Source organism: Anser cygnoides, chromosome 3 (assembly GCF_040182565.1).
Source record: "Anser cygnoides isolate HZ-2024a breed goose chromosome 3, Taihu_goose_T2T_genome, whole genome shotgun sequence".
Taxonomy (NCBI): domain Eukaryota; kingdom Metazoa; phylum Chordata; class Aves; order Anseriformes; family Anatidae; genus Anser; species Anser cygnoides.
Window position 1 is genome coordinate 35,805,072 of NC_089875.1, and position 14,921 is coordinate 35,819,992.

General features: G+C 37.3%; 1 protein-coding gene across 4 annotated transcripts in view; it reads left to right on the top strand.

Moving 5' to 3' along the window:
* Window positions 1-13,458, top strand: part of STRN (striatin) — a 69,658-nt gene extending 56,200 nt beyond the window's left edge. For 3 of the 4 annotated variants that reach the window (XM_066993906.1, XM_066993903.1, XM_066993905.1), the window contains 4 exons: window positions 611-751; window positions 3,074-3,181; window positions 4,447-4,533; window positions 4,619-13,458. In XM_066993906.1, coding sequence (XP_066850007.1) covers window positions 611-751; window positions 3,074-3,181; window positions 4,447-4,533; window positions 4,619-4,788 — 506 coding nt within the window. In that variant the 3' untranslated portion in view covers window positions 4,789-13,458. The remainder of the gene's footprint in view (window positions 1-610; window positions 752-3,073; window positions 3,182-4,446; window positions 4,534-4,618) is intronic. The other variant, XM_066993904.1, reaches the window with a different exon arrangement.
* Window positions 13,459-14,921: the final 1,463 nt, after the last annotated feature.

The window sequence follows — 14,921 nt, forward strand, 5'->3', positions numbered from 1 at the left end:
GTGTATGTGTATATATATATATATATATATATATATATAGCATAATAGGCACAATGGAAAAAGTTTTGTGATATGAGCTGAAAAATGTATTTATGTAACTTTCCATGCTGTTAGTGTCAGCCTATAAAATGTAGATCGGGAAAGTTTTTTGGTTTTTTGTTTTTTTCTTTTTAAGTCTCTGAAGTTGTCCAGGTTAATAACAACTTGAAATTGTCTGTCTTGTAAATGATTTTACCACTTTGATATTATGTCCTTAAACTGGAGGTTTGGTTGAAAATTTGTCTCAGAGTTAAAGGAAGAAAAAGGATGGGGAGGGGGTGGGGGGGTGGGGGTTAGGGAGTGAAGGTTCTTATTGCCAGTAGATTTCTGTCTAGCCCCAGTTCCAGACAGAGCATCTTAGTAAAGAATATTGTTCATATGCATACCAGAAAAATAGGGTTAAAGAAGTGATCATTCAGGGCAATCTGTTTAGATTGATATATAGTATAGTTTTAAAAATGTAACATTTCCTTTCATAATCATGACCCTTTAAATGTCAAAGTGCCTAGTGTTCTTTTCATTTTTTTTAACAGTTGAATCTTACAAAAATAATCTCTACATTATTTTCTAGAAATGGGAATCCCTTCATCAATAGATCTCGTGAGCAGTGACCCAAGCCTCATGGTAGCATCATTTAACACTGGACACACTAGCATTTTTAACATGGAGACACGACAACGAATTCTCACCTTGGAGTCTGGAGTAGATACTAGTATGTATCCAAAAAAAAATACTACTTAAGATCAGATGAGATGGTATTAATGGTCTTTTCAGTGTTTCCAGGCAATTAGTCAGATAACTTATGATATGTTATTATTTGTCAGATAACAAGTTATGATAACTTGAAACATGAATTATGTTAAATGCTGTGTTTTAAGGTGTAGTAATAAATTGCTATTACTATATCTGAGCACGTGGGCATTTCAGTAGCAGAAGAGTGAATACAATTTTGAAAGAAGGTAGAAGAAACAACTGCAGACACTCTAAATTATCCTTCAAGAAATAGTGACAGAAGGAAAAGCATAGATTTCCCAGGCTTCTTTAATAGAGCCCAGTGATATTTTCAGCTTCAGGATTTTCTGTTCTCTCTTCAGTCCAAAATTGCAAGACAGAGGTAATACCAGGCAAATCTAAAGTTGAATTTATTAAAAATTTGGGAGCGTGTGGGGGACTTCCTTTATATTTTTTGTCAGAGCTATCACTTTTCTAAGTTTTATATAAACTTCCGACTCATTTGCAGTTGGTCTTTGTTTGAAGTTTTCTCCATAGGAGATGAACAGAACTCCAGTGAAAGAGTATTCACAAAGTCCTACATAATGCTTTGGATTATGGCAGTGGCCAATATCAGATGCTCTGGAGGAAACTGTAGTTAGCCTGCTATCAATAAATTATTTTATCCTGGCATTAGGAAAGGGACCAGAATGAGCTGAAGCCTGAAGTTTCATATTCAGGCCAAAATGGTAAACTGATAACAACATAAATGTTCAGTCCTTCTTAAAATTTTGATAACTTTTTTTCACCTAAAAGTTTTATGTCAGTGAATTCTACTGTCCAATTATATTTTTATAAGGGAGTAGGCCCTTCTTGTTAGCTTTGCTTGTCTGTTTTAAAAGTAGTTGAACAACTCTGTCATTTTATAACAGGGAACAGAATATCCCATCTCCCTTCTTTGCGTTATTACTTTTTTTTGTAGTCCAGTATCTTTTGTTTCTGTCTGAAAAAAATAGTCCTAAATCACCTACCTCTATTCAGTGGAAGTTTTCTTCTTGCCATTTCTTTTCACTTCCTCCTCATTACTGTTATTTAGGAATATTCCTTTTTAAAAAGGAAGACCATGGTATAACCAGCAGTCTCTGTTTAGTGTTTTTAGTTACATAACGGTACTATAAAACTTAGGTATATTAAAAAAAAAAAAATCTTATACAAGAACTAGTCAAGAGGAGAATGAATCACCTGAAATGCCCTACCACCACCACGTAGGGACTCTACTGTTCAGTGGGGGCCTCATTCCGTTTGGCATTTTAAAACTGAGGAAAACTGGCTGTGATGCAGCCTCATGCTTTTAGTACTTCTAGGGGTGTTTACTAATAAGAATGTTTTTGGCTCAGTTAACACTTGATAATTCTTAAGTGTCCTGTGGACGCTGACACATTTTGTAGGTTCAGATCCTATAGTGGTCTTTTATTTTGTTTGTTTGTAAGATTTTGATCAGCTGACCTGAGTGTTCTTGGCAGCAGGTTAACTGGATACAGTCAACTCCTCCATGAAAAAACATAACTGTGTTTTGTTAATTTGTGGAGTGGCTGTGTTTTGCCTGGTAGTCTGTCCCTCTTTAAGACCACTCTTCCAGTAGTCTGTGTGTCACATCAGTGCCTAGGTTTCTAATCAAAAAATGAACTACCAAAATATCTTTCTTTCCTATAATTTCCTAGTTTCTGTGTGTGTGTGCGTGTGTATAAATATGAAATAATGATGTTTCAAGATTCTTGAATGCTAGGAAGCTGACTCTCATGAATAGCTGAGTATGCTTTTCTTCAATGAGAATTTTAATCAGTGTGTATCAAATGATGGTAGATGAGTATTGTTCTGTGATTGTGAGAGCAAGGGATCCTGTTTGCTTTGAAACATACAGTGTATGATGTTATTTTTTCCTGTACTGCCTGTATGCTATGGAAAAAGTTTAGCTGGACAAGAGGAGGAATGTGGAGGTGGGGAATGCAAAAATTGTATTTTCATTCATTTCTTGGTTCCCTGTTCTTACCTGATGCGCCCATCTAAAACTGTAGCAAAAAATTAGACCGTACCTATTTGTATTTACACTCATTTGTAAGGTTAGTTTATGCCTCTGTGTGTGCGTAATTTGGAAAGTATTTTAGAGTAAAACAGGTTATGTAAGGTTTTCGGTTGTTTCCATCACGTTAGGGAAAAAATTGTATTGCAGATAAGATTGATTACGTATTTATTTCTTAGTAGCAATCTTTCAAAGCACTTAGCAATTTACATGTGTTGATATGTATGTTTTTTTTTTTCTTAGCAGTCAGCTCCTCCTGTCAGATAAATAGAGTCATCAGTCATCCAACTCTTCCAATTAGTATCACAGCTCACGAAGACAGACACATCAAATTCTATGACAACAATACAGGTATGCATATTTTTGGCAGGACTTAGTCATAGTAGTTGTAGGACATAACAAAAATTTCATTATGATTAATATTATTCAAACAAATGCTGAGGGATACGAAGAATTAAATATTCTCTGAAAAAGAAATTGTCTTTTCATTGGTAGAGCCCCAAAATTGCCAGTCTATATAAAAATGTATTGGGTAATTAGCATGAAAGGAAGCTTCTTTTTAGTTTGCATGTCCTTATGTTCGTTGTGTGTGTCTGAACTATTTCGATTTGAGGGCAGGAAGCTTGGGCACTTCCTTAGTTCTTTAAAGACTTCTGCTTGATGGATTGGAGGTAGAAGTTCCCTTGCAGGGCATCATTCTCAATTTGATATACTGTATTTCTCCATATCTCTTCTGCAGAAACAGCTGGACACTTGCAGTGTGTTTTCTAATTTGTAGTGAGAGTTGCACTAAGATGTGTAATTAAAAATGCTGTGATTTTAAAGGAATTTTTGGTAGGAATAGTAGTATTAAATTGTTATTCTTACTGTGAATCTTGTGAATTGTTATTCTGACTGTGATAATCTTCAGCCCATGACTTCTCTGCTTCCAGGTCACACTGCCCTAAAAGTTAAAGCGAGATCTTTCAATATTTTTGTTGATTTTAAGTTAGCTACTCCCCCCATGTGTGTTAAATAAAAAGAGGTCAAAGCACCCAAGGGAAGCTGAGAAAAAAGCTGAAAATAGATTATTTGTTCAATTATATAGTTCTGTAACTTATTGTAGAGGAAACACTGAGTTTTTCATATTATTTTTTATTTTCAGCAGCTTAAAAAATATGTTTGACCCATGATTTCTTATTTTTCACATCAAATCATTACTATAATTATAATAAGCTGTAATAGAACATTAATTCTCTCTGGTTTGATTAAAATTATCCCATCTTCTTATTTAGTTTATTTCACTGTTTATCACTATACTCAGTCCCTGTCCTCCTTCCAAGTCAAAATCTTACTGCTAGACTCACTTAAGTCACCTCATGTGCAGATACTTAACGTGCACAGTGATTGTAGCGTCAAGGTGGTTTTGCCCATACAAAACGAAGGGCTAACAGAGTTTGTGGTATTGGTTTTGCATCTTTCCTGAGACTGTAAACATTAAAAGAATGGTGGCTTCATATTTTTTCCTGATTCAATCATGGGAGAAAATTAATGTATTATTAAACAGACTGTGTTTAAGCAGTGAATACAGGTATCAGTGAATTGCAGAAAAATAACCTAAATCTTTTCTTTCAAAGGAAAACTGATCCACTCCATGGTAGCTCACTTAGATGCGGTTACAAGTTTAGCTGTTGATCCTAATGGCTTGTACTTGATGTCCGGCAGTAAGTACATGAAATTTCATTTTCCTTTTCTCACAGTGGTGGCAAACATGAGAATTATAAAGAAAACCATTTCCCCTTTCTTTAGGTCATGACTGTTCAATTCGCTTATGGAATCTTGAAAGCAAGACCTGCATCCAAGAATTCACTGCTCATCGCAAAAAATTTGATGAGTCCATTCATGATGTGGCATTCCACCCATCCAAATGTTATATTGCCAGTGCAGGAGCAGATGCCCTGGCGAAAGTGTTTGTATGACAGAGAGCTTCCATTTCAACTCTAGCTTTGTATATATTTAACCAGCTGCACAAAAGAGAAGAGGCGGGCATGAGTCTTCTTATCCTGCCCTATAATTCAGAGAATGTTTGTAAGTGTTTAGTTTTTGCAGGGTGCTGTTTTCTAAATTGAAGTTTGTTCTGGTTTCTGTGAGCTCAGCTGGTGCTGAGAGCTTGGAAACTCTCAGTTTCAAATAGTTCAAAAAAAAAATAAAAAGGCGCTTTTATTTCAGAGGGTGTGAATTTTCGTCCAGGCAGGCCTTGGGTGAAACTAGGTCTATGTATTCTCTATTAATAAAATTGAGTACTGGAAAGAAGGGGTTTAATTGCTTCAGGGAGAGGGAAAAGAGGGAAACTTTCTGGGATGCTTCTCACTGAGGAATCATGATGTACTTAAAAATCAAATCACCTGGAAAAAGTGTCAGTTCACATGCTCATTACTGTGTCTTGTGAGAGGCAATTTGTCATCCCTTTGGTATTACTAAGCAGATTGTCTTCAGAGAGCGGTAGCTGATGCTTAATCTCAGCCACTTGGCTGCTAGCTTAAGATAAATATGGTTAAAGGAAAGCAAGTTACTAACATAAATTGAAATACAGTAAAGTTTTATTAAATCTTCTGTGTTATACAGCAAATATTTAGTTTGCAAAAAAATTTATATAATTTTTTTAAAGACTGCATTAGTGTGTGGCTAGAAGCTGAGCCTTTAGTCCCAATTAACAACAGACTGAAGCAGTCTGTATATACTGTAGTAGCAGATTAACTTATTCAGATTTATAATGCTGTTTATTCTTGGAGACCTGGCACAAGAAATTATCATAAGATTTCCCAAAGAAACTCTTTTACAATATAACTATCAAATGTTCATCTCCTTCTGTTCCTGCTTAAAAAAAAAAAAAAAAAAAAGGTATCGTTCTGGGCATTGTGGTACCATGAAATGTTTAAATACTTTTGAAGATTAAACCTATGCCTGCTGCTTTGTGTGAGTCCTGGTAGTGTAATAGTTGCCTACACAAAGTCAGTCTGAAAGATTCTGCCACTTCTAGAGGTATTTCCATACTTCAGCATTTGTGGAACTTCTCAACATGTCCACTTCACTGGGTATATTATGCCATTAATTAGGTTACCTGAAAAATGAGTGCTTTTTTAAGTTATTCAACGGATGTGCTTCTCTGTTGATACAAGTCGCAAATAACTTTTAAAACAATATTTTAGTGATTTTATCCATTCTTAAAGGAAAGTGAGTGGATTCTTTTCCGTGTCATCATGAGAGTTTTTACTACTCTTCAGTCTGAAGCTGGCGTTTTCCTCAGAAGGAAGGGCAGAATTGATGCTGGAGATTATTTCTGGTGCTGATGTGAGTAGGAAAGAACCCAATCCATGCAACTCTTTCATATACCAGCCTGAGGTTAAGACTGGAAACTGATAAAAATCTTTACCTTTAAACTGACACTTTTTAAGAAGGAATCATTGAAAGATACCAACATAGGGTTTGACCATGTTGTTTTTAGTGTGATATTTGGAGATGGGACCACATTTGAAGCTGAACTCAGAGTTTAGATTAACTGTATTATTTAGAATAAAAGATTGACCTGTGCTGTTTGAGCCTGCAACACGTTACTGCTAAAATATCCTGGAATACCTTTTGTTGCTCAGAATATTCAGATATGTCACTTCATGATATTGATATGCAATATATTTCCATAGATAAGATTAGAACTTTTACCATGAAACAGATGACTACAATAGTAAATCAGATTATTTAGTTTTTATAAAGTGTGTTGGTTATAATGAAAAGGGGGAAACTTGGCTGCAAAACTGAGCGTTCAACTTCGTGAGAGTTCTGTGTACTTGACTCATATTCTTTCAGTGTCATTATTTTATTTCTTTTTGGAGAGGAAATTACAAAGATTTATTTGAAAAATTCTAAAAGCTATGTATATTATATATGTGTATATATATTGTAAACATGTATTAAATGTCTAGTAAGGGAAGACTCCATGGGTGCATTTTAATGTTTTAGTATTAAGAGTTCTCTTGAGTTTGTGTATACAGAGGATAATGGCGTGAGTATGAAATGAATGTTGTGCTTTTGCTTCCACAATACAATATGTAGTTAGAGTTGTTTAAATTGCTGTACATAAAACTAATAGGCCAGCATGCTTGTTTTTAAAAACTGTCATTCTGATTACAATTGGAATGTAAGAAGTGGCTGTTCAAATGTGAATCGGAAGATGTTTCCTTCTCACTATTGAGCTCTTGCTCAAACTGAAAAGTGTTTTTTTTAAAGCTGGCAATAGCTAGAGGATGAGGTGCCTTTAAAAAACAAAACAAAACAAATGTAGCCTTACAAAGAGGTTGTGGAGTATATATATTTTTGTGCTGGTCTTCATAATTGGTGTCAATGTCTTTTTACTGTACTTGGTCACATACTTGTAGGACTGTGGGGTATTGTGCATGAGCCTGCCAGATCTTCTGAACATCATCATAGGAGTTAGGGATGAAAAAATTATTTAGGTTATCTAGTCCATCTGTTTGCTAAAGCAGGATTGTAGACTTGTGCATTTTAATATTGTCTTGGCCAGTGAGGTTTTGTATATGTTCTAAACGATTAGGCTTCCTTTGGAAGATTATTTCAATGATTGCTTCTCACTGACAGGAGGAATTATGTGATGTTTAGCAGTTCTTTTTGTAACGTCATGCCAGTATTCCAAGCCATGTTTTGTGCCATTTTAAATATTTCTAATCACTTTTGTAATTTGGAACCTGCAGTATGCAGTAGTTTCTAGCTGTATATTTCCATTTCTTTCCACTTTTTTCAAGCTATTTTTCAGTCTGCTCTTTTTATACAACTCTTCTTTTGTTTTCAGCTTTTTAGCTCATTTCTCCATGTCTTGGTGCCCACAACACCATTGCATATGCAATGAGTTGTTGGACTTAGTCTGAAGGTGATCTGGTAAATGTGGTTTGTCCGTGTCCTCCCCCCCAGCCCGAAACACAGTGCTTTTGTGTAGGAAGTCCAAACTTCTTGGTCTGGTGTCTCACAAACCCAAATCTTAGTGCTGACAAAATAAGAATTTTTATATATATAACTAAGCATTGCTGCTTCTCATGTTTCTCCCTCACTTTCAGTATGTCTTTATGATTCTTTTACAGCTAGATACTTAACTTCTGTTTCACGATTAACCTGTTTTTGTAAGCTTTGAACTTCTGATTTCTGAGTGCACTATTTTTTTTTCATTTTACGTGCAGCTCTTTCTGGTTCAATCTAATTGGTAACTTTAATGAATGTGATACGTGCATCTAAAAATGTAAATGAGACTGGACCTAATGCTTATTCTTGAAAAAAGCATTTTTGTGCAACTCTGTATATTGCATTTTACCATTATGTTTTTTCCTGTATGCAGTCTACATGGTACATTTTTTTTAATGGTTAACTCATAGAATTTTTTAGTGTATATTAGCCTATGCTACTGATTTTGGTTTTACTAACTAATTTAATGGGAGAATTTGCAATTCTTTCATACATTGAAAATTGTTCCACTAGGTTTTTTAAGTCCTATCATTTTTATTTAGGATTTACTTCACTGTGCTGTATGCTTTCACATTTGATTTGGTTACCAAAACCCTTGCACAAAATGATATGGAATAGCCTGGAAGAAGCTCTAGATATAATTCTACTGTGGAATACATTTTCCTCACTCCTATAAAATCCTCGTGCTTGCTTTTTATTGTGCCTCAATGACAAAAGTGTTTTGACACACCAACTAAAAGATTTAGCTTACTAGTTACAAGAAAATCACCTCATGATTATTTTCAGATCTCATTCATCTTTATTTTGATTTAAAAACAAACGAACAAAACAAAGCTTCTTTACCAAGAAGTCTGGACAACTACATGCTATATAGTGTGGGTTATTTTCTAGTCTGAATTCAAATAACATTATGTTATAGCAGTCCCATACGTGATGTGTTCGAGTAAAAGTGTGATGTTCACCATACAGCTTTGTGATTGGGCTGTGCAGCACCATTTTGCAGCTGTGAATTTAAATTAAACAGAAGCTTGTCCTTCTGAATAAATGTGAAGCAGATAAAGGACTTAGTTACACCACCTTTTGCAGTACACCTGTTTGTTAAAACACAAGGACGGAGGTGAGGGAAGGGGACACATCTGAAATCAGTGTCATTTTGGGGAACAGCACTTTCCATAAACTGATGTGTCAGATCAGCAGTGTTTTGCTGTCAGAAGTGTTAGTCCATCCCACAGGAGACAAGAAATTAAAAAGCAGGCATAACCATCTGATAAGCAAGTTTTCTGAATGCCTCTCAAGATGTGTGTTTGAAAGCGTTTTCAGACTGTGGTTCGGCAGCATCTTTCCAGACTGTTCTGGGGAGCCTACTTGACTGTGAAGCATTCAATACAAATTATATCTAGTAAATCTAGTGAAACCTGGTAAAGTAGGCTGAGTTATGGAAGAAAATGCAATTACTGTGTTTGTGCCTGTACAGGACTGCTCTAGAACAGTCTTTGCAGAAACATCAGACTTGCAATCTAACGTGATAATTTCTGCAGCATGAGAGTTCCTGCAAATGAGATTATTCATATTTTTACTTTGAAGATCTGTAGGCAGTGGTCATTTGGATCGTGCTGAGCAGTGAGGGAAGCAGGGAGGCTGTTTGCTGAGCTCTGGAAGGTTAAGCAAGTTAAGTGGCCAGAACCAACGTGCCCTCCATGGAACTTGTGTCATCTCAGCACAATTAGGCTGGGAAGCAGTGCAGATTTAGCCTGATGGTATCACAGGGAGCAAAGGAAAACCCTTTAAATATAGAGCGGCAAGTTAGCGAGGTTTTCCCGTAATGATTCTTCAGATCTATTCACTTGTCCATTGGTTGCAGGTTGTATGAAGGACAAATTCTAGTGTATGTTCAGATTCCAAATTACGCCCTTTTGTGTCAAAGGTGGATTTTCAAATTTCTAACTATGTCACTTTAGACAAGGTGACCCATTTGCATATGTTGCTAAATATTGCTTTGTCATCTTGATTTTACTTTCTCGTATAAATGAATAAGACCAACGGTTCCAGGTGATTTGTGACTTGCTTAGCCTGCGTGTCTTTTCAGCTTTCTTGCGGGTGAGCTGGAATTCTGATAAGCTTCATGGAAACTACTGTGAAAAGATACTGCTGCTTATAATACAGCGTTTAAAAACATTCTGAAAATTGTGGCTGTATGGTGAAAATTGTCTTGGCCTACACAGTGAAAAACAAAGATCAGAATATAATAGTGAAATGTTCACATATGGTAAATTGGTTTGTATAAAATGTTGCAGTCTGACACAGTCACTGATTTATTTTTTTTTTTGGACATCTGCTGCTGGTGAGCATCATAGTGGTGTTAAGTTGAGATGTTAGTACTGAGTGACAGAGAGGAAACAAAGATTTTTCTGAAAAACCTGTTCTCCCCCCCCCCCCCCCCCCCCCCCCCGCCCAAATCTGACAAATGTTTCAGGAATCTTCCTTTTTCCATAAGGACATGGAGGCGTTGAGAATGTTCTATCTAAATCCGGCAGTATCTTTAGTTGAAGATGTTACAACTGGTGAACTGTGTTGGCTGCTTCATCAGTTTAGAGAACAGTTACTGAAACTAATGGCCCGTGAACTGCTAGGCAAAACCTCTGCAATGTTTCTGCTGAGCCACAGTGAAACTGATGAAAACCAAGTCATAGGCAGTGTTTAATCCATCACATTAAAGATGGATTGACTGACAAAAAGTAATGCACATTTTGAAAGATAGCCTTAGGCCCAACAGAGCGAATGAACAAATGTGGCGAGTAGGGGGGACTCAAATGACCTGTGTGTAAATAGCTTTTGCTCAGACAAGTGCTCTTGTTCAGCGGGTGGGACTAATCCCGGGAGGGAAGCTCCTGGTAAATGGGACATTTAAAATGATGCCTCTGCCTGTGCTTATATATATATACATATGTATGTGTGTGTGTATATGGGTGTGTGTGTATATATATATATATATATATATATACACACCAGTTGTGCAGGTTATCATTCTTCTGAATTCTGATTTTTAATCTTCCCACTTGAATCTTTCTTTAGGCTATATTTTTCTTGGAATCTTAAAATCCCATCTGCAGTAGACTCTCATTGCAAGGTATATTTCGTAAAGGACTATTGTGGTTTTTTTTTTTTCAGACTGTTTTTTGAAGGGTACTGGGGTTTGGGCTTTGGTCCTGCTCCTCCCACCACCAAAAGGCTGTTCTGTACCTCCTTATTCCCAGTTCATTTAAGTCTACTGAGTTCTCTCTTATCCCACCTGCTGATCTAATTTTGCTGCTCTGTTGTCAGTTGTGAAAACTTAGGAAGTACTGTACCATTTAGGGTTTCTGAGAATCTCAATTCCACTACAGAAGGTGTAATTCCAGTTCCATAGTACAATTCGTGGGTCTGAACAGGGTCATTGTCAAGAGAGATTTGTTGCTGGATGACGAAGTCTGAAGTATAGATGAACTAAAGTGGCATTCAGTAATACATGCACTTTAGCCCATCCTTGTTCCTGACTGAGTCGTGGTGTTGTGTGCTCCACTAACTTTGTGCAGTTTGTGCTGCCAAGCCACTCTGTGATGCTGGGAGGTCACCCCCATGTTCAAACCATGCCTGCACATGTGCTTTTGAAGCTGCTCAAAGCCTTGTGTGGACAATTCCTTCCGCTTGAATTGCAGCCCCCCCAAAACTGTTCCTTGCTATTTCACAGAAAGCCTTGGTCCCCACACCAGACTATTAGGCTGGAAAGCTGAGAAGATTTACGCAGCTGAATTTGTCCTGCTCTGCAAGGAAAGGGATAACCTGTCTCCAAGCCAAATATTTTCATTGCTTTGCATTACTTACAAAAGCAGCCAAAAACATTGTATAAGGGAAAAGCAATGGACTTCAAGCTACTATTTTTCCATTGAGAATTTATTTTTTTATTTTTCCTATCAATGAGATAGTGCTTTTTGAATGTAGATTGTTTTCAGATGTATGGCTCCTAGAGTTGTCTCCGTGCAGTCAGGCATCCACAAACATGCATAGGTTTTGAAAACTGTCTCGTATGTGAGCACTTCTTCTGGAAATGCGAAATGAGCATGTTTGCTAATAATTTCTTGTACCTTTATAGCCCAAACAGACTGAAAAGCAGTCTTGTGCTACATTTTCCTTGAATCATGCACCTGAAACTTACAGAAATCTGTGATAAGAAAAATATTGTTGCTGTAAGATTTTCTATTAATATTTGTCAGCACATACCTGCATTGTATTTCGTATAAATATCTTCAGTTGGTTTCTTTTAAAAGAAACTGTCAGGTTAAAAAATTTTAAAAAATAAAAAATAAAAATCAGGCAAATTTCTTTGCATTATGGAACTTTCACTAGTAAAATTGAAGTAATTTTCATTGTGATCACAGTTTGGATTGTTGTTGTTTACATTCAACTATTCCCCCTGCAAAACAAAAACCTGTTGAATTTAGTTACCTGACAGTTCTTTCAGAGAAGGTGCCACAGGTAGGAACCACTTAAATGTTAGTAATTCCGTTTGCTCCTCTTCTGTTCTAGGCCACTTCCATGACAGTTGATAGGAAAAGGCTACTGTGACTTATGTATGAACTCTTGCTTAAACAGCTAAAGGAAATTAAGATTCCCCTTCAGAATTATGCTGAGGTTATGATTTTGCACGCCAGTTTTGAATGACTACTTTGAAACATTATTGGGCTTCAAGTGTCTTGCAGAGTGGTGAATCCAAATGAGAAATGCCTACTTGTTGAATAATAGTCTGCTTGTCAGTTTGTGTATGGCTCGGTACAAAGCTGTGTCAGAACTACAATACCACCAAACTACCTTGTTTAAATGCTACTGTTGTACAAAAGTGAATGTTTTTTTTTTTTTAAGTGAGAAATACTGTTTTCTAATTTGTGAAGAAAATGGTTTTCTTGGGAGTAAGGATCCAAAAAATTCACGTGTTTCAAAGATTTCAGAAAGGCTTCTTGTGGGAAACAAAAAAAATGAAAAAGTGATCATTCTCCAAAGATCAAAGACTTGATAAGCCTTTATAAGAAAAGGTATAAAAGTTTGCTATATATGAAAATGCTTCTTCAAACACTTAGTATTAAACTTTTACTAAAATTCAATATTTTAAAATCCTGGTTAAATATCTAAAATGACAAGATAGAAAATTCAGAGGGAGATTATTTTGAAATACACCACTATATTTTTGAGCTTCACAATTGCAGCCCTGAATTTTCTCTTTTTCACTGGAATTCATACTTCGTGAAACTTCTTGGATGGGTTCTATTTAAAGCTACATTCACTTGCCTGAATAATCCAGATAACTATTTTGTTCTTAAAATTGTATAGATCTGCATATGTTAGTGTGCCATTTAAAATGAGACCACGTTGAGGTAACCACGCAGGTATTTATATTGATATGACAGTAGTGAAGTGGGATAGCTGTATACTGTACCCGCGTGCTGTGCTGAGCAAAATCACATGGACTTCCAGAAATAAGCAATGGTTTTTAAGAGCAGCTTTATTTAATGTTACAGCAGCAAGTAAGTGTCATTTGTACCATATAATTATGTAAATTGGGTGCTAATAAATACTATTTTTCAACATTTTGTATTGTGTTCATAATTCTGTGTTTTTTCTCATAAAGTTTGTGCTCTTGGAGTATGTACCAGGAGGGAGAAGTACACACAGTCTAGCACAAGTAGTAGCCTTGGGTGTGGAGGCGCTTGAGGTGACTTCATGTGAACTTTTTGAACTGTGCCGAGGGTTAAGGGGCTGTCTCAATTTCTCTGTTCTCCATATGTCTTGTTTTTGTACTGTTCTGTTGCCTCGTCACTGTTGGCACCCTGCATCAGGCACGCAGTCCCTGCTGTCTGCCTCGGCTGAACATGCGTGCAGAGTGGGTATGGTACCGTTGCTCAGGAACTATCAGCCTCCCCTGATCACGGTGAAACGTGGTGCGCTTCCTGGGTAGAACATTTGTTTAAAATAAAAATAAGCGCATGGTTCTGCCCTTGGGGAGAGGATGAGAGAGAGCAAACCACACATCACAGATGGTAGCCGCGTTGCTACGGGAAAACGCTCAGAACGATGCTGCTGAGGGGGTGGTATGGGAACCTACACAGAACCGAGCAGAACAACTTGTCAGCAAGTCCGTCCTGTTGGGGTTTTTAAGATTGTAGGTGGGACAAAAGTTCTTGTCTCTTCTCTCTCCCCGGTAGGTAAAATAAGCCTTCTGCTTTAGTCCTACTCCTCTTCCCTCCTCAGAGGAAAATAGGGATTGTTGTATGAAATGATGGTACAAATGCATTCAGCCTGTGTTCTGCCTTCAGGGAAGGTCAACAGAAGATTCGTGAGGTAAGGAGAAAACAATGTAGGAGTTACCCTCCCACACAGGAGGCCTAAAGACTACCTTGAGGGATTTGAGACACTCAGTTACACAGATAACACTGTGATGTTTTTAATGTAGAGGTGCCTTAGCAAATGTAGGTTGATTGCTGTTGTCCAAGACTTCCTCAAATTGAGATGGTGGTGGAAAAGAAAATGGAACTGGCTTAATTTCTTTCCATTATGGTGGGCAAGGAAAAATAGCTAGAAGAAGGACAGAGAAGGTGACTTAGTTCAACCACAAAATAAATTATAGAATCATAGAATATCCTGAGTTGGAAGGAACCCATAAGGATCATCAAGTCCAACTCCTGGCACCACACAGGTCTGCCCACAAGTTTAGACCGTGTGACTAAGTGCACGGTCCAATCGCTTCTTAAATTCAGACAGGCTTGGTGCAGTGACTACTTCCCTGGGGAGCCTGTTCCAGTGTGCAGCCACCCTTTCGGTGAAGAACCTCTTCCTGATGTCCAGCCTAAACCTCCCCTGCCTCAGCTTCACACCGTTCCCGTGGGTACTGTCACTGGTGATAACAGAGAATAGGTCACCTGCCTCTCCACTGCCCCTCGCGAGGAAGTTGTAGACCGCGATGAGGTCCCCCCTCAGCCTCCTCTTCTCCAGGCTGAACAGGCCCAGTGACCTCAGCCGCTCCTCATACATCTTCCCCTCTAGGCCCTTCACCATC